The following is a 22,935-nucleotide window of genomic DNA, read 5'->3' as shown; positions in this document are numbered from 1 at the left end:
ATAAATATATATGTTTTTGTTCTAGTACTAGTAGTTTATACATTCTCAAGCTTTTCTTTTTCTCAGTACATTGTAAAGTATTCTCGTCTGTTTCAGTAAACAGTGGCATGACAATGAGAACTGAAGATTTTTCCCTCTGCTGAAACAAATTGCCATAATAGCAGTCCTCTGTCACCACTGGATCAAGCAGATAATGCAATATGTAGTGACTTCAAGCAGCGGTGGTTAAAAATAAAGTTTTGATGGTCCTTATGGTGTTATTTTTAGGCTACAGTTTAGTTTCCCCCAATAAAGGATAATCAAGGATTTCAGGTTGAAAATCAGATAATTACATCTCCACAATATGATTTGGCAGGTTGTAGAGCATTTACAATGACTCTCAATTAGTCTGTATAAATACATAATTTGCTATACCCAACAAGGGAAATGCAATAAGGGATATGGGCTGATTTATGATCCTTCATAGACGCAAACAAGATACAGGAGTGGCAAATGTGGGTTCTGGCATAATCTTCTAATCCCTATTTCCTCCCTATTTCTCTTTCAGGGAGCCAGTATAGTCTTGTTACCTGTGCGTTCTGACAGCACTGTTCATACATACAGATCACCTGTTGCTGTTTTGTTTCTACTGCCAGTCTCTGAGAGGTAGCTTCCCCTCAGCCAATCAGATCTGAGCCACTGTAGTGGAACTGCTCATAGTCTATAGCTGCACACAGTTCGCTCTGCCACCTTTCCTCACAAGCCTGCAGGGACACCCTGGACACACTCTGCTGCTGTACCAGTAGGGCACAACTGCCATCATGTGCACTTTTGGGGGTTTGATTATTTTCTCTTTGTTGGGTGAGTAGTAGCAGTATTCCTTTGTACTTTGTAGGTTGCAATGCTATGAGCTGAATGTAGATGAGAGGAAAGAAAATGCCACAACATATTCTTCATTCATAGTTAAACTGGATATGATGTTCACCAGCAGTGATATGAACAGTGTTTATCAATGGGGAATTGATTGTACAGGCTTTTGGAAATGTAATACAATGTAATTTAATGTAATATATTACAATATGTGTATTTTGTAAATTATTAGGACACCTTGTGAAATATTTGACTAAGAGGAACACTGACCCACTTCTCAAGATCATTTCCAAAAACTTTTGCTGAAGGGCAAATCAATTATTTCACAACCTTCTTTTCCATACCCACATAGAAAGAGCCATGTTTATTTTCAGTCTAGTATTTACTGTAATTACTGTAAGTGTACTGTAGTAAACAATAGTGAATCATATAAAGTAAATAAATAAAACTGATCCAGAACTGGAAAAACCACTCACTTTCACATTAATTAATTCCAGAAAACATTTTAATCTTTTCTACTTAATAACATGTTTGAACTTGGCCACAAGATTTTCCTAGAGCAAGGATATTATGAGGTGTTTCTTTTCATGGTAGAATAAGAGACCTGTATCATGTGTCCCATTTGAGGAGATGTATTATTAAAAAATAACAATCAGGCAACAAATAACCAGTTTAGTTCATTATATAGGTGAAAGTAAGGATATTATATGTTTTCTATTAGTCTAGTTAGATATCGTTACAAAACAGTCCTAAATAACTCTTGTGGAGGAAATGTATAAAATAATATTTTATTTTCACCACTAAACAAAAAGGCAGTACATGAAAGAGCCAAAAGTATCTGTGCTCATCTATGGACTATGTAAATGATTGAGTGTTCAGTGTAAGCATCCTCAGATTTGAGCAAATATTGGAAATATAACAAAAAAAAATACTTACAATCTCTTTTATATTATTATATTTACAAAAACTGTTGCAAAAGCTAATTAACTAATAAAAAGTATAATTTATATCAACAGTCTGTGATGGTTAATTTCTTTCATCTTTTTTTAACAAACACATCTTGCTTTGCTTTTAAAATGGGCTACACTACATATATACCAAGCAAATCTAAAGAAACGGGTCAAGAACTGAAAGAACTGATATTCATCACACACAGAAAGTATTATTATTGAAGATCATTTATAGCAGGGATGTGCAACTCCAGTTTAATTCCTGTAGTTTGTATGGATACTGATTTTATAAACACCTGATTAAGAATTGGAAGTAGCATTTGACTTTGATTTGACAAATGATTCACATCATTAAGGTGTGGGGTATGACAAAGGTGAGAGCCCCAGAGGACTGACATTAACTATCATGTTTCTATTTAACATTATTACAATGATACAGGTATAACCAGATTTTTAAATTAAATGAATATAAAAATATGTAAGGAAAATGTTAGCTATGCTTTAAAACTCTTAGATGTACACCAAAGAGGATGTTTCTATCATGATCAAAATCTGATTGAAGAGAAGTAAAAAATCAGCAAATAATGAAAACATACTACTGACTTAATAATGACTAGTGGTAGATTGAATAAAGTTTCCCATTCACACTGACAACTAACTGAAACACATAGCCAGGTCAATAGCAGAATTTCTAAAGAGAACAGGCATAAAGGCAATGGACTGACAGTTGTAATTACTTATTCTGTATCTGACTGAAATGTTATGGGAGGACTGTAGAATGTAGGAGGCTGTTGAAATCCAACAATCTAAAATTATTTCTGAAAGTCTGTTTGGTTAAATCATCGTTAAACACTCACACATGCCAGAGAAGGAATTACCAGCTTAGTGAGTTTGAATACCTTTCCCCAAGCATTACCTGGAATATTACAGCACTGAATTGCCAATTAAATGTTAATATGATAGATCTTTCTGGCGTGAATACCACTGAATTCCTGTTATGCATACTGACTTACACCAGATTTAAGCTCAAGTTAAAAGTTAACAGGTAAACTTACTAAGCCCAGACGACACTATGGATTGAACAGTCTGAAACCTGTAAGACACAAGTGTTACTGTCCTAAAATTCAGCTAACCATGTAATTCATTTAGGACATTTACCTGTCAACCTTCGATACTTTACTATATATATATTACATAAAGCTGATTACTATACAATATTACACTACACAGTTGTGCGAAACAATTTTTTAACCTGTTACTGTCATATTAATTACTGCTTGGCTTTCCTTTATTCATTTCTGTCATCACATCATTGATTTTCTCTCCATGTTTTTCAGGGTCATCTGTTTGTGAGCTTTTCAGAGCTGATATAAACATGGCGGGAGTGATGGGATGGGTAAAGTTCGATTCCAGCCTGAATACCACCACTGTGAATTTGACAGGGATCTGTGGCTCTCTAAACCTCTCCCTGAATGAATTCCCTGTCATTTATGGTCACTTTCCCCAGCCCTGCCAGGAGTCCAACATTGGAGCAAGTGTCTTCAGCTTCAATGTCAGTCAGGTCGGCACCCCAGTCTCTGTTCCTGGTCTTTTTAGACAGAGGTCTAGTCTAGATGACCTCTCCCTTGTGTTGCAATCCTGTAATGCCACGGAAGCCTGTGCTACCATTAAGCAGTTGAAGAATGTGAAAACATGGCAGGCCAAGTTTTTCTCCTCTGTGGCAGGAGACGTGTACATTCGTCAAAATGAGAACCAAAGTGCTACATGGATTCTTTCTGATCTTGTAGCTCTCCATCCAGGTTCAAATGTGACAAGTGTCAGTGTGTTCACTTCCCAGGCCCTTGAGTCTAGTTGTGATACACGTCTAAGCCAGCTTGGCCAATCCACCTTGACATCACTGGGACAGCTAAAGGTGGGTTCCCCTCTACAACCAGTGAAGTCCCGCCTGGAGATTGCTGGACTCGCAGCCGGTGTACGCTTTATACTGATCAATCTAAGCATGGATGCATATGCATGTGCAGAGATCAGACAGGTGGAACTGAAGAAGGTCAATGCTCTCATAAGTATGAAGGGAGCTAAAGGTTCCTTCAGCTTCTCTCAGGCTTCTCCATTCGATCTCACTGAAATTAAAGTTAATCTTACTAACCTAGGAAAGAGGGTGGGGGCTTATCATGTGCATGACTTCCCCGTCCCCCAGGCGAAAACATCTGCAGAAAACCTTTGCAGCAATGATAATGTTGGTGGGCACTGGAATCCATTCAAAGTGAAAACAACAGACCCAACATATCCCAAAGTTCCAGGTGCGACCCATGACCTGTATGAGACTGGAGACCTCAGTGGAAGGCATGGGTCCTTGGCAGGCATGGACAGCTTTGAAGCAACTTTTACTGATTGGAATCTGCCTCTCTTTGGGAGGAACAGCATTGTTGGTCGCTCTGTGGTGATCCACCTCACAGATGGTTCACGACTATTGTGTGGGACTATTGGCTATCCGGGAGAAGTGGTGTCAGGAAAAGCTATCTTCAAGGGTCCTGTGGTTGGGACTATGGTGTTCAGTCAGCTGAAGAACAATCCTTATTCAGACTTAACTATGTTCCTGGATCTATCCTTTGGAAACTCATCAGCTTCTCAAACTGAAAATCATAACTGGCATGTCCACGTGTACCCCATCAGCTCTGAGACGGATTACGAGCAGATTGCGTGTGACAGCACCAAGGGGCATTTGAATCCTTTCAACATTGATACAGTGGATAGCAGTTATAACCTTAACTGTAAACCTGATAGTCCCTTTGCTTGCGAAGTGGGAGACTTTGCAGGTAAACACCAGACACTCACTCTAAACCCTGATGTCGGAAAGGTGACCAACAAGTTATTTTTCACTGACACAACTTCCTGGATGTCTGGGGTGACCTCCATACTTGGCAGATCAGTGGTGATCCATGCAGCTAACAAGACTTCATCTAGATTCACGTGTGCAAACATCACTTTAGTGCGTTTCCCTTCAGCAAGAACAGGATCCTGGTTTGGACCTGGGAAAACTAAGGGCATAGTGCAATTCTCGCAGAGTTCACCCCTGGACCTGACGGTTGTCAACGTGTCTTTGTCAGACTTACAATCAAAAGCTGGTGGTTATCATGTTCATATACTGCCTCTGAAAAACAACTCTGCAAATACAGATCCCTGTTCAAATGAGAACATTATGGGCCACTTCAATCCTTTCGCTGTTAACCAGTCCTCATCTCCAGTACCTGGAACAGGAACTGAAGACCAGTTTGAGATTGGTGATCTTAGTGGAAAATATGGACTACTGAGCAATCTGGACCGGCTTGAGCAAACCTACGTGGACAATAACTTACCCCTTTTAGGACCAAATAGCATTGTTGGACGCTCACTGGTTATACATTATGCTAATGGATCAAGGTAAGCAACTCTTCAGTTAACCTCTTAGTATGTGTTCATAGTGCTCCAGCTGAACTACAAGAACATGTCAATGAAATCTCATTGGTCAGAGAGATCAAAAAGCTGGTGAACTGTCTTCTCTTATTTCATTAAATTGATAATTTAAAGTGTGAAATCAGTGAGGCTTAGTGATTCATTCTCAAGGCTAAATGGTTTATATTCGGTAAATCTAATTCTGATTGAAAAATTTAAAGATTTATTTTCTAAGCATATTCAGATAATGAGGGGAAATGCAAAAAAAAAAGGGAACTCAGGGGAACAGGTGCATCTTCACCAAGTGGAAAGCCATTGCATGAGAGTCTGATGCAGCTGTTAAACACTTCCTATTTTTATATAATACATCCTCTGTGCAAAATGAGCCCGTTAAGTATTATATGCATACATGGTAAATGAGTAAATTGAATTACGGAGACAGTCATGTGAGCTGTATCAGTATAGCAGAAATTCACTTGATATTATCCCACAGACACCTTTACACTATTTACACTGTGGATGAGACGTCTTCCCAACTATACATGGCAAATAAATTATAATACATTTGTAATAGTTCTAACAAACAACTGCACACACTACCTCCGGGTTATGTGATACTTTTAAAGTTTTCGTATTCTGGGTGTTGAGAATAGAAAGAAACATAAGCACGGCTTTGATACGAGAGATGTGTTTAGTCATCCGTACTTTCTAGCCAGCTTCTATTTAATTCAGTGGCTTTCTTGCAAAGACTGCATTACTGAGTACAGGAAAGTTTTTTCAAAGACTGTTCCTTTGCTTTTCTTTTCTACAGTGATTCCCTCGCATATATATCACTTTACTATGTAATTTCCTAGTCACAATGAGAAGCAGGGTGGAGTTAAGTAGCGTTATTAGGTAATTATAATATTAGATATCTGAAACATTGAATTAGCCAAGAAAAATGTTGGGTTCATTTAGCCAGTGAATCAGAATGAAATGTGAAGGTGATGAAACATTTAGGTTTCAGTTTTGCGGTTGGCCTTTTTCTCCAGTATGTGCCCCACTCTTTCTCCGTTCTGGAATTTCAGTAACAAAACCGGACAATTATTTGTATTTTAAACGTATCATGATTGAGTGTAGTGAGTGACTAAAGTTCGTAATATGTTTTTGAGTAGATACATTTTGAACATCACCTGTTCATATCTGTGTTACCCCTGCAGGTACACTTGTAATTAACATGCTAAATATATAAAGATCATACATTAACATTAAAATGTGGTGAAGTAATGTTAAAACATGCTTTAACCTTCTTCAGACCTTGAATAAGGTAATTATGTTGCCAACCAAGAACACATGACCCAGTACAGTAATATCCCAGCTAGGGAAACTGCATTTATTTCTACAAATCATTAACTTAGTGGATTATAGTAGAATATGTATGCTTGACGTTTGTACATCTTTGGTTTGAAATCTGCCTCAGCTGGAAATATATTTAATTATTTGTTTGTTTATTTGTTTATTTATATTTATTTGTATCTGTCGTAATTTATTTCAGGAAAACAAAACGCAACAAAAACAAATAAAAAATTGAGCTTAGCAGGAGAATCACAGGACAGGTTTTTCGTGCATGTACTACTGTGCTACAGTCTTCAGACTCTTAACCATGCTAACTGTTGGGGTAAAATTGCTTTCAAGTAAGATACTAGTTAAAACTTGCTCTTATAAGGGTTTCCTTGTTCTTATTTGGATTTCTCTGCTTAGACTTATCTGTGTGACATTCCTTAGCTAACGAACTGAAAATATATACATCTAGTTCTTATCAGTATAGTGTGTGCTGTGTCCTTGGTACCAGTGCTTCCATGTCTGGATGAAATAGTGTTTTCCTAATTACAGTGAGGGAAAAAAGTATTTGATCCCCTGCTGATTTTGTATGTTTGCCCACTGACAAACAAATGATCAGTCTATAATTTTAATGGTAGGTGTATTTTAACAGTGAGAGACAGAATAACAACAAACAAATCCAGAAAAACGCATTTCAAAAAAGTTATAAATTGATTTGCATGTTAATGAGGGAAATAAGTATTTGATCCCCTATCAATCAGCAAGATTTCTGGCTCCCAGGTGTCTTTTATACAGGTAACGAGCTGAGATTAGGAGCACTCTCTTAAAGGGAGTGCTCCTAATCTCAGCTCGTTACCTGTATAAAAGACACCTGTCCACAGAGGCAATCAAACAATCAGATTCCAAACTCTCCACCATGGCCAAGACCAAAGAGCTGTCCAAGGATGTCAGGGACAAGATTGTAGACCTACACAAGGCTGGAATGGGCTACAAGACCATCACCAAGCAGCTTGGTGAGAAGGTGACAACAGTTGGTGCGATTATTCGCAAATAGAAGAAACGCAAAATAACTGTCAGTCTCCTTCGATCTGGGGCTCCATGCAAGATCTCACCTCGTGGAGTTTCAATGATCACGAGAACGGTGAGGAATCAGCCCAGAACTACACGGGAGGATCTTGTTAATGATCTCAAGGCAGCTGGGACCATAGTGACCAAGAAAACAATTGGTAACACACTACGCCGTGAAGGACTGAAATCCTGCAGCGCCCGCAAGGTCCCCCTGCTCAAGAAAGCACATGTACAGGCCCGTCTGAAGTTTGCCAATGAACATCTGAATGATTCAGAGGAGAACTGGGTGAAAGTGTTGTGGTCAGATGAGACCAAAATCGAGCTCTTTGGCATCAACTCAACTCGCCGTGTTTGGAGGAGGAGGAATGACCCCAAGAGCACCATCCCCACCGTCAAACATGGAGGTGGAAACATTATGCTTTGGGGGTGTTTTTCTGCTAAGGCGACAGGACAACTGCACTGCATCAAAGGGCCGATGGACGGGGCCATGTACCGTCAAATCTTGGGTGAGAACCTCCTTCCCTCAGCCAGGGCATTGAAAATGGGTCGTGGATGGGTATTCCAGCATGACAATGACCCAAAACACACAGCCAAGGCAACAAAGGAGTGGCTCAAGAAGAAGCACATTAAGGTCCTGGAGTGGCCTAGCCAGTCTCCAGACCTTAATCCCATAGAAAATCTGTGGAGGGAGCTGAAGGTTCGAGTTGCCAAACGTCAGCCTCGAAACCTTAATGACTTGGAGAGGATCTACAAAGAGGAGTGGGACAAAATCCCTCCTGAGATGTGTGCAAACCTGGTGGCCAACTACAAGAAACGTCTGACCTCTGTGATTGCCAACAAGGGTTTTGCCACCAAGTACTAAGTCGAAGGGGTCAAATACTTATTTCCCTCATTAACATGCAAATCAATTTATAACTTTTTTGAAATGCGTTTTTCTGGATTTTTTTGTTGTTATTCTGTCTCTCACTGTTAAAATACACCTACCATTAAAATTATAGACTGATCATTTCTTTGTCAGTGGGCAAACGTACAAAATCAGCAGGGGATCAAATACTTTTTTCCCTCACTGTATAAAGAATACCTAATGAATTATTGCTTCCCGTGTCTCGGAACTGCCCCGGGACATATGCCAATAAAATATCATCCAAGTTCGGGACGGCCCCGAACCTCCTTTGAAATATTGCTTGTAGATGTATAAAAGGCTGTGTGAAACGTTAAATAAACGAAGATAAACGAACAGACATTGTGTCAGTGAGTTTACTTCCCGGGCCTGTCTCCTGCTGAGAGTCTAAACTGTTACTAGAAGCGCTCACTGGGGTGCCTGATTCACAGGGACCCAAAGGGTTGCTTCAACTGAAGCGTTGTACCTTAACACTAACTAACTGTAGAAAAGAGGAGAAAACCACTGCACACTGTTAGGTATATTAACGTGTCTGCAGCAAGAAAAGTATTAGTAGAATCTTTGGAATTATAAACCGATTTAGGCAGGAGTGGGGAAAGCTTTTTTAACAGTGGGTCTATTGAGATGATTTGAGATTTCAATCTGATCTTAATGCTGAGGACTCTAGTAATACCATTGCAGTGGCATAAGTCTGAAGCTGCTGGAGTCTCTCCAAACATTAATTGTAATTCATGCCATTGCCATCATTGAACTTTCACATTTCAGGCCACAAGTCAATCATTCTCCAGCTTGTGTTTCAGAAGATGTCTAAGTCGTTCAAGTGGAACTGTTCCACAAGTTAAGTTTTCCCATAGCACTATGTTAGGAGGGACCACCTCTCCTACCCATTTTATCAGAAAACACATCCTAGCTGGAACTCTGTGGTTCTTTGGAGAGATTTGTATGTCATATTAATAAAGTTTGTTTGCAGACTAAGTGCCATAACCTTGAAACACATGGGTAGTTCCAGAAACAGAGCATCCATGTCCTGAGATGTAGATTCAGGCTTACTATACTTATGTGGCATTATGTAGTTATCGGCTCATATCATTTTTAAGACATTGTCACTGAGGTGGACAATTGGCTTTATACACCTGAGATACCAGGGGTTTAAATTCCAAAGTACACACAACCCTCAGGGGCTCAAAGGGAAAGGTGAATGGTGGGGGAGATGACATATCAGGGGCGGACTGGCTATGTTGTAATTGTGTGTTAGCACATGCACATAATCAAAATATAAAAAACAGACCACAATAATACATAATTTATATACACCGATCAGCCATAACATTATGACCACCTGCCTAATATTGTGTAGGTCTGGTGTATAACATTTGGGAATTTGGTGCCAGAAGGAGAAAACCCATCGGATTGTTTGTCTGTGCTTGCGTCACAAAAACTCCTCGGATAAGTGTGTTTTTAATTAAGATTACGTTCTGTCAGTGATATGGTAATGCGGTCACTTTCTCCACTACACCCTAAGCGTGAAAAATACTTTAAAAAACATTTATACATGTTTGAACACTGCAAAAAGTTTATAATAATGTAACGACCCTAGCTATTGGACTGCTGTGTTACCAGGCAGAGGCTGTTGTGTGAGCGTGTGCCATTAGGACAGCGTAATGGGGGACATAAGAGTGTGTCTGGAGGGAGGGTGGGGTTATTTATTGTGTGGGGTTACTGTTATGTGTTGGTGTTTGGGAGGGATGTTCTATGTTGTGTGAAGTTCTGGGGTTTCATGGCTCCCCCCCTTCTCTAGGGTTGGTATAGCCAGGGACCGGTGATTTGGGGGTGGGGATCACGTGGTAGGGGGAATAAAAGCAGCTGATGATGATGATGCGCGGCCGGCGAGTTTGAGTGAGTGAGTGAGTGAGTGAGTAAGTGAGTAAGTAAGTAAGTGAGTAAGTGAGTAAGTAAGTATTATTAATTGCATTTTTTAAACAAATTGTGTCTTTTAAAGCCCAGGTATTAAATTTATTTTAGAGTTTTCCTACTTCCTCATTGGCTTCACAGTCAAAGCTGCCTGTCCAATGAAGCTGGTACATGTCGTAAACATACTGACACGATGTTGGATTCAATGACTGCAAAGGGGTGGCAGACGGAGAGACTTGCAGAGACAAAGATTAATTCATAGAAAGATATTTCGTTGATGGCATATTTTCAATAGGAGCCTATTCTTTGTGACTTCTGGATCATGAAGTCATGGTAAGCCTATACTTTGCAATACCTAAATTACCGATATTTGGGAACCTGGAAGTATCTATATCCAACAATTTAGAAAGTTTTACATTGTTAGAGAAATGCTTGTGTCACGGCTGTCTGCGCACAGCCAAAGTAGAGATGGACTCAAGTGTGTAACAGTCCAGGTCAAAGAGCCGGCAAACAAGGCAATATGGGCAAGGCAAAAGCAGTGGTAGAGGTCACAGGCAGTAGGTCAATCGATCAGGCATACAAACAGTCAGAGTGGAATCCAGGAGTCAAACACAGGGAGTAAACAAAGGTCAGGTTAACATGCGATCAGTAAACTGGAGGGACGCTTAGAAATGCAGGAGAACTGACAAGACTTAGCATAGAATGAAACTAACAGAGGGTTTAAATACAGAACAGGGGAAAGCAGGGAACAGGGATGTGTGGTGCTGATCCAATGGGAGTTGACTGTTGATGGTGAATGTACACATGGTGCTGAGGAATGTTAATTGGGAAATTGATCATTGTGCTGGGGAATGAGAGAGACAGGGTCAGAATTCTGGTGATGATGACCTTTGTAGGCGAACTGAGGAAGTGTGGAGAACTGATGTAACAGCTTGATCATGTCGGCACGCTGCATTATTATTTCGGTATGTTGATTCTGGCATAAATGTGGGCCGGTCAACTTGAACCTCCAGGGGCGATTTCTGGTCCCAGTTCGCCCCTGTGATATACAATTCCCTATAGACAGCATTTGAGATTTATTGTAATACATTTTGAGCTGAGATGGCTCCAAAATAATCAACAGCTCTAATAATGTGGGGAATTGACTGTGCAGGTTTTGTTATCCTCAGCAGGATATTGTCAGTTCATAACATCATTTTATGATTTTTGCCACCTATATTAAAACCAAATATGTCCAGGTGGTTCGTAATCATAGCAAATCAAAGAGGGGACATTGGACAACCATTGGGCAAAACATTTGTTGATTTGACCAAGCATATTTGTACAGTTCCTGCTAGAAACAAACATTATATTTCCTGTTTTCCAAAACTCTATTTCCTTTACATTCGCTGATAACTGCTGTATGATATGCAGGATGTTGGCCTTTCATCAATCTATTTATTGCCTGTGTTGAATGTGTAATCCATTCCCTTGAGCTAACAAATCTCCAGACGTCTATTTATCCATGATCTGCACATGGATCCTGCAGGGCCTTGGGCTTGCCATGCAGTGGTTTATTACTCTGGGGTATTTTATCCAACTCCGTATTCAATATATGGTTGAAGTCCCCACCCAACAGTATGTAAATGTAGGCCAATTGTGCTAACGTTCTAGAGAAGTATTTAAAAAATGCCCGTTTGGCACATACATATATTCTCCATATAGCAGACCTTTTAACAGGATTACAAGGCCTTCTTAATCAGCACACACTGACTGTAAGGTGAACTGCATATTGTGAAATATCAGTATCAGAACCCCACTTTTTTTAATTAAATGAAAAACATAAACTTGGCCTACCCATTCATGTAGGAGTGTTTTTATGTCCAAGATTGTTCAAGGGAGTCTTCTGTAAGTATGCACTCTCTCACTCCTCAGAACATGTAGTGTTTTGTTTCCATTTAATTTGATTAATCACCACCTTTAAATTGCAGGAGCATGTCTTAATGTTCTGAGATCTATAAGACATTATCAACCTGGTTGTGAGTAATACATATTGAAGGACAGTAATAGTATAGTACGTATCACTACATGCCTTCTGGTGTTGGTCATTGTTGTCACTGCTGATTGCACATTCATCCTCTTAACAATATACAAAGAATTAACATTAATATTTAAAGGACACACTGTGTGGACAAAGCTTTGCTGAACCATAGTAGTGAAAAGAAGAATGAAAATGTATTGAGTAGTTTTTGTTGGTGGCACTTGGTCTGTGTTGAGTAGTTTAGCAGACACATTAACTGCAGCTCAAAGGAGTGTGACGAGCAAATAAGGAAGTCCTATATACTCGGGACATTGCTTAGGGAAACTCAAAGATACTGAGAAAGAAAGATTGTGTCTCCTCTCACCTAAAAGAAAATTAAAAATTCCCATGCTTCAACTCTCAAAGTTTTCATCTAATTTCACAAATCAGTCAGTTTCATTGCAGATGTGCAGACATAGAATGCTGTCATACTAGATTTCCCTCTCTGCCTCTTTGGAACTATTCAATTACAAAACAAACAGAGGATACCCTTCACCAGTGTCTGAGGACTCTGTGAACTACTCATAGCAATGATTGGTTGAGATTTAGTTGCAGATGTTTTCCATCTTAAAACCAATCACTTTATATAATTGATGCATGTTTTTATTGATATAATGTACTATTCTTCACATACAGAATGCAATGTGCAGACATCTTGCCCACTGAAACATCTGATGGTCACCGGATTCGAGGGAAGGCTGTTTTCAGTGGTGTTGTGAAAGGGACCATATCACTGGTGAGACCATTTAATTATACTTGCCTTTTTGGATTCCTGTAATGATTTCAGATTATTATTATTAGTGTTTATCTAAGTTGATAGTCAATACACCATTATATACAAAATGTAAGATTGTAAGAAAGAAGATACAGCAACATGCAACAATTAGAGTGCTGCAGAAATCCATATCAATATACATCAGCTACAGGAATTACCTCATTAGCATGGTACATTGGTGTGGGTGTTGGCCAAAGAGATAGGATAGACCCATCTAAAAAGCAAACTGTCACAAAAATATGACGCTTTTGCCTGGCCACTGAATTAATGAGATGTAGGGATAATAATGGATTGTATCCTGGTGGGATGTACTGTTGTTGCTGCGATGCCAAATGGTCCCTGAGTCCCAGCACTGTGCTCCTCAGTATGGGCTGTGGTTTGAAGTCTTGTCTGTGTGTGAAGCAGATGGATCTGTCAGATGAAGGACTGCAGTTCAGCATGCTCACTTTTCCAAGGTGGCATTTTGCTCATCTGTGTCTTCATTTAGTTTCCTAAATTACTGTATCACACATATCTATGAATTATTAGGAAATATTATAGCTTCCTTAATGGTTGCCTTTTTATATGTATATATAATATAAAACAGCACATTTTGTACAATATTTTCACTATTTAAATTTTAGATTAAATGCAGTCAATCCAAAATGCATCCAGCCAAAACAAATCGACTACCAATTCTGAAATGAATGGGCTTTTCAGATAAACGCCTGCCAGAGAACACTTACAAGCATTTATGTTTTCAGCATTGTGATGATACATTTTCTTTTAAGACACATTTAATACATTTACATTAATATACTGAACATTTCAAGCTCAAGTTACACCTAGCCAAAATGCCTGAAAAGAACATTCATAAAGATAATTTAATTGTACTTTAGGGTGGGCTGGTATTTCCAGATGGCAGCTCCAGTGACACTACGGTGCAGGTGGATCTGCAGGCATCCCAGGTAAGTAACATGTTAACAAATGGTATTTTGCCGCAATCTGGTTTCAGGCAAAAGTTAAAACCATGTACATTGTGAGATGGATAAAGATACACTATAAACCACAGGATTTTGAAATAATGGCACGTACAGGAGAAAAATAAAACATGATTTCACTATCTCTGAAACAAGAATTGATAAACATACACCTAGTTGAGGGTGACCGCCTGTACAACTATCTATTCCTAAATAGATAGGCAAACCACTTCAACTCCCACCAGAGAGACCGCAATTACATACAATTGTTTTCATTTGCACATGTGTGAAAACTCCTAAGCTTCTCTACAATGTTAAACCATAAAACACACACAAAATGTACTCAATGTAATGTAAGGATGAAAAGAAAATAATAGTAACAGTAATAGTGATAATATAAGTAATGGTAATGGTGTTAGTAATAATAATAGACTATAGTGCTCTGTATAGGCATTGCAGTATATACTTTCAATCCACTTAAATAGTTGGGTGGTTGATTAGTATTGCCTGTATGATACATATAGTATATTATGCTTTTATATCTATAAGCTATGCCTTAAATGTTACAATTGAATGATGTGTGGATTGAATGTGAAGGTCACAGAAGCTGTGTGGTATATTCACACCAACCTTATAGAAGAGGGGAATGCCAGCAGATGTTCTGAAGCCGGTGGCCAATTCAACCCTTTCAGGATAAGCCCTGGGGTGAGCTCTTTCATATCTACTGGAAATACATGTATATCATAGATATAAATCAACACTGCCAGTTACATTTGAACGTAGCTTAAAAATATACACTGAAATGCATGAGCAAGCTACGAGGACATTGGAAACTGCAAGTGCCCACTAACCTGGTAACTCAAATTGTATTTTGTCATATAAAATTTTATTGAAATATATTGGAAATAAACTTACATATACATACATATAATCACAGCTTATCTAGACCTGTGCTTGATTATAATAATGTGATTAACCACTTATTTGCATTGATATAAATTTTTGGTCTTGAAAACCTGTCCTTTCGAGAGAAATTTACCATGCTAATTTTTAATCCGTCTTTGTGTTTCTAGCCTGGTTACAGCACCAGCTGTTCCCCAGGTCATCCCTTGAACTGTATAGTGGGGGACCTGACATCAAAACATGGCAATGCAAGTCTGAAATCCAGGCAGCTCTTCACAGACAGCAATCTTGAACTGGCTGGGGACTATACAGGTAATATTACAGAATTAAAATATTTTACAAAAGTGTAAAATGTTTTCCTTAGAAAAGTGTAGCATACACACACATATCACTTAACATGTTTGTAGTCCAATATTTATTCAATGTAACCAGAAACAGATCTTAAAAAGAAATTTATGTATAATTAAATATATTTTGTAAAACATCATCAATTATATTTAAATACATTTCAGGCACACATTGCGATGCATGTATTATGCTTGGTATTTCTTTTACAGAGCTTATTAGCGCCATAGTTTTTTTGGGGGCATTATTTTAATACTTTTGTGGTAAGTAGATTGTAGGCATACAGTATGTACAGTGATGATTACAAATATAATAACAATTATGTTTGAATCATATTTAACCATGTTTAAGATTTAATGCAACTTGTAGTGTTTCTCATTGTGTTTAAGTCAATATCGGTATACAGTGAGGGAAAAAAGTATTTGATCCCCTGCTGATTTTGTACGTTTGCCCACTGACAAAGAAATGATCAGTCTATAATTTTAATGGTAGGTGTATTTTAACAGTGAGAGACAGAATAACAACAAAAAAATCCAGAAAAACGCATTTCAAAAAAGTTATAAATTGATTTGCATGTTAATGAGGGAAATAAGTATTTGACCCCTTCGACTTAGTACTTGGTGGCAAAACCCTTATTGGCAATCACAGAGGTCAGACGTTTCTTGTAGTTGGCCACCAGGTTTGCACACATCTCAGGAGGGATTTTGTCCCACTCCTCTTTGTAGATCCTCTCCAAGTCATTAAGGTTTCGAGGCTGACGTTTGGCAACTCGAACCTTCAGCTCCCTCCACAGATTTTCTATGGGATTAAGGTCTGGAGACTGGCTAGGCCACTGCAGGACCTTAATGTGCTTCTTCTTGAGCCACTCCTTTGTTGCCTTGGCTGTGTGTTTTGGGTCATTGTCATGCTGGAATACCCATCCACGACCCATTTTCAATGCCCTGGCTGAGGGAAGGAGGTTCTCACCCAAGATTTGACGGTACATGGCCCCGTCCATCGGCCCTTTGATGCGGTGCAGTTGTCCTGTCCCCTTAGCAGAAAAACACCCCCAAAGCATAATATTTCCACCTCCATGTTTGACGGTGGGGATGGTGTTCTTGGGGTCATTCCTCCTCCTCCAAACACGGCGAGTTGAGTTGATGCCAAAGAGCTCGATTTTGGTCTCATCTGACCACAACACTTTCACCCAGTTCTCCTCTGAATCATTCACATGTTCACTGGCAAACTTCATACGGGCCTGTACATGTGCTTTCTTGAGCAAGGGGACCTTGTGGGCGCTGCAGGATTTCAGTCCTTCACGGCGTAGTGTGTTACCAATTGTTTTCTTGGTGACTATGGTCCCAGCTGCCTTGAGATCATTAACAACATCCTCCCGTGTAGTTCTGGGCTGATTCCTCATCGTTCTCGTGATCATTGAAACTCCACGAGGTGAGATCTTGCATGGAGCCCCAGATCGCGGGAGACTGACAGTTATTTTGTGTTTCTTCTATTTGCGAATAATCGCACCAACCGTTGTCACCTTCTCACCAAGCTGCTTGGCGATGGTCTTGTAGCCCATTCCAGCCTTGTGTAGGTCTACAATCTTGTCCCTGACATCCTTGGACAGCTCTTTGGTCTTGGCCATGGTGGAGAGTTTGGAATCTGATTGATTGATTGCTTCTGTAGACAGGTGTCTTTTATACAGGTAACGAGCTGAGATTAGGAGCACTCCCTTTAAGAGAGTGCTCCTAATCTCAGGAGACACCTGGGAGCCAGAAATCTTGCTGATTGATAGGGGATCAAATACTTATTTCCCTCATTAACATGCAAATCAATTTATAACTTTTTTGTAGCTTTAGTTGGCTAACTCATTTTTTTGATGTAGTTGTGTACAGGTCAATTATTCTTAGAGACACAAGTGGCATCCTGGCTTGTGCAAATATCATGCCTGACTCCCCTTCTGCACAGCTGGTATTTCCTTCAGTTCAGTCCTTCAGCAGGTGAGCATTTAAAGGTCATGTACACTGAGTAACTGTTGCTTTTTTTTTTTTTTTGAGAAATGGCCAGTAGGGAACATCCATTTAAGGAGTGACATAGACTTATGCATTAAAAGTTATAACTTATTTACCAACCTTAGTATCATTCCTGTACTGTATGTGTTAGTCTCTTTTGATATCTTAATTCAAGTCTCCAAATGTGAAAAGTGAAGTGGACAACCATGGTTTGCTCTGTACCCCGCCTAGGTCTGAATTCCGTAACAAAGTAGCCAGCGCTCTTGACATTGAGTTCTGGAGGATCACCATCTTACCAGGAGAGCTGTCAACTGTTGCCCAGGGAAAATGCCAGCAAGTCACAATCCTTGTGTCAGGTAGTGTGGAGACATTATACTGTACTGAGTAACAAAACAACACCAAAACATTTCCTGGCCTGGGCTTTAGAGAATATAAAAGACAAAATATATTGGAGAGAAGCACCTAGTGAGAACCAGATCTCACTCCATCACTGTTTATTAATTAATGCAACCAGTTATTTATTTATCTAGTCTTTGCACCCTGAGAAGCATGACTTACACAAAGGTATAATTTACAAATGGAAATGTACATCTCTGTGATGAACATGAGAAAACTGGCATTAAATATTATATTATTATTATGGTATATTTACATATACATTGCTAGTTGAGTTGAGTTTTTAATTTGCTACAAGAATATTTCTTTACCAGGTCAACAAGAGCCAGCAGATTCTTCAAATAAAGAATGAAATTAATTATGTGATGTAATGTGATCATTTTTCTCTTTGAGAATATTTTTGGGAAAGCTTGTGGAGCTGTTAAACATTAATGTATCTGCACTGAATCAATAGGTGTAATATGAACATTTTCTGAATAAGTGTCAAAGGTTTTCTACATACTTCAATTACACGTGGGTGTGAGCAAAATTCACTGGCCTTTTCTAGCTGCTTCCCTGCAGTTCTTTTTTCCTCATCTTTTCTCTGAATGAGAGTTCAGGGCTTTACTTTTGTGTTAAAAAACCAAAATATACAAAAAAAAAAAAAGATGTCCTATCAAAAGCCAGCAAACAAATAAACATTTAAAATGGTGAGGCCATAGCTAATGGTAAACTTGTTTTTATGTTGTTTCTTGTCTTAGACTGAGTCTTGCAACACAACTGGAAAACATAGGAAATTATCTATAGCCTTCTGTGTACACTAAAGACACAGAAGCCTTATGGAACAATTGGTATCTGGATTTACAAATGTCTCTCCAACAATAAGGAACAGCAAGCTGAATATATTCTTACTAAATCAACAATAAGCACATATAGCTGGAGAGAGATTCCACGTGTGCATAATAAATAGATCTTAAAAAAGCTAGAAATGGTTTTGAACACATTCATCTGTGTGCGTGTATAATGATACGGGACAGTCCCCTGTCTAAATGCCAAACATATTCTTTGTTTTACTGTTGCAACAAGACTGTGTAAATTATTTGCATTTCTTTTTTGTATTGCATTGGTTAGGCCAGATGTAGCTAGTTTTAGAATAAACAAAACTATATTTAAGGGCATATAGAGGTCACATGACATGACATCACAAGTATGTGATTTGGAGTATCTCACTCCCTCTGATTTCCCAAAAATGATATCCTATGATAATGATAGTATGTTCTTTAGAAAAACTTAAAACGTGTCTTCCCAAAAGGATTATTCTGTTTATTAAATTCTATGATATGTAGATACAACATGTCTGGTGGTTTATTTCAGTTTCCACAAAATAATCATTAAAGATAATCATCCAATGTGCCGAAATGTTTCACAAAAAAGGTTATGCAAGAAAAAGATCAATGCAGAACTGTGCTATATCACCTCAAACCGTATTTCCTGTATTCTATCAGATAGAGGAATTGAGTGTCGCAAAACTTGTATTTCAATTTAAATATTTTCATTTAATTGAATGTGTCCAGGCAGCAGATCAAAAATACATGTGCTGAGCAACAAACTGGTAAGGTCGAAACTTTAGCACTGTTCTACAGGCTTTAAATATCTGACACTTTCCTATGCACTGATTCAATATATTGTAGGACTGTCATTTATGTTCTCAAAACGGTTTGCTTTCCCAAGGGAGTCCATATAGTGAAAGCACTGTTGGTACCTTCTAAATGGTGGACGGTCAGCTTATGGATATTCTTCCATGATTATTATACCAAATCATGTTATTGTAGCCTAAAGACCCATCAGCACAGAGCTACAAGATTTATCCTCAGGCATTGTTTGAACATGGCTATGCATTACAGGAAATGTCAATAAGTTGAAACCTTCTACGGCAAGTGGTTGGTAATTTTTTTCTAATGCAGTGTGTTACCTTCCAGGAAATGTGGATGAGTCAAAGCTGAAAACACTGAAAGACAACGTGAAGCTGGGACAATTTCAACAGTCCGCATTGTGTTCACAAAGTAAGAATCCAAAGTGTGGCTTTACAATATATTTGAAGTATAAAATGTGTTTGTGAGATGTTGAAGACATCCTTGGGGAACTTCAGAACAATGCATTTGATTTCACATAGCTCACATAATAAAAACCAGAAAGAATGAGACGGTTATTTCAAGCTTACGGAAGAATACATTATGATGATTACTATTATTAACTTGTTTGTAATATGGTATAATGCTGTATATAAGCACTTTACTATATATATATATATATATATATATATATATATATATATATATATATATATATATATATACTGTTTAGTTATTACTATCTTAAGTTAAAATGAAAGCTTTGGAAATAACTGAAGCAACCTTCAACCCAATCATAAATTGATAGTGAAACAAAATAACTATTTGCTATCTTTCCACTATTTAAATGTCCACTACTAACTTAAAAAAAAAACAGAATAGAAGCACTTGCAATGTGTTGACCATTCATATTGTTAATTTCAATGTTGCAGGGGGCAATGCTGGCCAGTTTTTGAAGCCTGCAGGATATCTTCTGACAATTGCAGTGATTGCTGTCCATTTCTACTTGTTTCTGATGCTGCAGTAACTCTATACTATATGAAGCAAATGTTTCTCTCAAACTGCAAATATCTGTCTTAAATGGGAACTAGCACAGCTACTAAAATGTTGTTTTCTTGCATCTTTTGTGTTGCTAATAATGCATAAGTAAGGTGTATGCAATTTCTCCAGTATGACTCATATCATATAAGCATCTTTTAACACCTCAATTTAAAACTCACCAAATAACAGCAGAATTCCAGTGGCTGAGTAGTTTTTCCGCTGTGTTTCCGCTATCCGAGAAGTCGCATCCTTGCACCCTGCAATAGAACACATTTTTATATAATAGAATTAATGTGGAAAAATGCAATACATCACACACATTCATGAATTGCCCCATGTAAAGATGCATACAACCAAACATTTACAAATGGTTGAGTTGTATGGTCCATTACATTAATCTAGTTACCTGCAACAGCATCACAAGAAAAGTTTGAGGATTTATACATCTGCAACTGTAAATATATATATATCAATAGCCTTATCCATATACAATACATATCATTGCACTTTATCATGCCTTATAATACAATGCTGGTATATTTGTTTAGACTATTAAATATACTTTTACATGATCCAAAAGATAGAGGTTAGTTAGCAATAGGGAGTTTTTAAACACAATTTAGGACAATATTTTTCCATTTCTTTCTGCTGGATGTTTAGAAGCGACTTTTTACCCTTCTATTATAACTGAATTCAGTGCTTAATTTACAATGCGTTCTGATATTTCTAATGATTTTGTGAGCGACAACATTCAGTATCTTATCGGCTGAGAACAGCCAACGTCAGCGTTTGACATGAGGAAGATTATTAACGTCAAGGTTCGAGAAGAAAGTTGAGGCGAAGTGGGAAAAAGACACTTGTTCAGAATCATGAATTGGAAACATGAAAACCTCAGAATAATGCATTCCTTGTGTATATAAACATTTGTGTTATTTATTTTCTGAGGACAGGTATACTCAGGTGCATTTCTATAGCTTATGAGGAATACAACATTTTGGCTGGATTTGAGAAAGGGAAATTGACGTTTTACAAAACTGGCTTTTAAATATATTTTTTACCTATAACATTATGTTCCCATATACCTTAATGTGCTGTATGCTTTCTATGATTTTGTTGATTGAATCATTGTGAAATTATGAACCAGGTATAGACTAACTGCAGGTTAATTTCGGTGTCATTAAACCCTATGTGCTTTCCGGAGTCAGTCTCTTGGGAGAGTCCTTTCTCCAGTGCCTTAAAAAACAGTTGCCACAGAGATAATCCCCTGCTGCACACCTGCATTAGGCCACTGCAAAACAATTAACAACACCTTCATTTCAGCACAAATGATACGGGGGCTGCAGTTTGCAACCATGCATTTGGAAGCAAAACAACTTCTTAAATTATACACCATTTCACATACCAATATTACCTTTTACGTTTAAGTCATAAGCATCAGGTAATGGCTGACATCCACATGCATTTTCACAGTGCCATGGAACACAATTTCCAGCCACAATGATCAACTTGTATTAAGTTTTACATTTAATAGGTTTTTAACCGAAGCCTGTCATATTAAGGGTTTCACAGTTAATTGTGATCAATATTCTGGAAACAGTTTCTGTAGGGTGTTTTATAATCTATAAATATAGAGTTCTTAATCATTATCTAACCATGAAATGAAGATGACATCTCACAAATGTTTCAGAAATGTTTAAAAATGGAATGTAAACTGTAAACTGATGAAGTACTGTACATCCAACCAAAAATCTGGCAAACCTTTTTTTGTATATTTGTGCAAAATGTCTAATATGGGATATCATTGGGGTCGTTATGAAATTATATGAATTGTTTCCTCTTTCATTGGTTCCTCCAGTTCATATTCCTGGAACAACTTGCTAAATAAATATTTACATGCATTTGGAGTGACTGTTTCTTAAACTACATGCTAATATCCACTCTCTAAATTGATGATTAAACTATATTCTGGTTTGTCAACTGCAGGCTAAAAAAATCAAACACAAAAAAACCCCAATAACTAACGCAGTCACATTCTCACAGACTTTATACAGCAAACCCCTGTGGTTAAGAATGTGTTTCGTGCTTTAGATCCTTCATATGGAGTTTGAGGTTTACATTGCGCTTAACCAGTTCCCTCTTGTGGACAACAGCAACATCACATCAAATGAAATTGGTAGAATGTCTTCAGAAAGAAAAAGGAAGACTCAAACCAAGACTTTAGCATTTTCCCATGAAGTTAAATCACCACTTGCAATAAACAGTTAAATGGTAGCTATGTTACTTGCCCCACTGTAATACAAGTGTTATTGTTATACCTATTTTAAGAGGAGTAAGCATGAGTATCCTATTGTAATGCATATAAGGAAACGTGGTAACAGCAATCTAGACTCTCTAACTAGCCTGTTTTTGTAATGTTTGATGTTCC

The 22,935-nt window shown here is 38.1% G+C and overlaps 1 protein-coding gene across 1 annotated transcript; it reads left to right on the top strand.

The window, feature by feature from the left end:
• The first annotated feature begins 726 nt into the window (after window positions 1-726).
• On the top strand, window positions 727-22,408 carry cusr (Copper-only SOD repeat protein). Its single transcript, XM_066693343.1, has 10 exons — window positions 727-840; window positions 3,137-5,219; window positions 13,127-13,226; window positions 14,144-14,212; window positions 14,822-14,929; window positions 15,298-15,439; window positions 17,337-17,451; window positions 17,695-17,819; window positions 19,818-19,901; window positions 20,402-22,408. The coding sequence occupies exons 1-10, from the start codon at window positions 801-803 to the stop codon at window positions 20,494-20,496; spliced, it is 2,961 nt and encodes a 986-aa protein (XP_066549440.1). The 5' UTR covers window positions 727-800; the 3' UTR covers window positions 20,497-22,408.
• Window positions 22,409-22,935: the final 527 nt, after the last annotated feature.

Source organism: Amia ocellicauda, chromosome 20 (assembly GCF_036373705.1).
Source record: "Amia ocellicauda isolate fAmiCal2 chromosome 20, fAmiCal2.hap1, whole genome shotgun sequence".
In the NCBI taxonomy this organism is placed as follows: Eukaryota; Metazoa; Chordata; class Actinopteri; order Amiiformes; family Amiidae; genus Amia; species Amia ocellicauda.
This window is presented reverse-complemented; position numbering and strand designations above follow the sequence as displayed.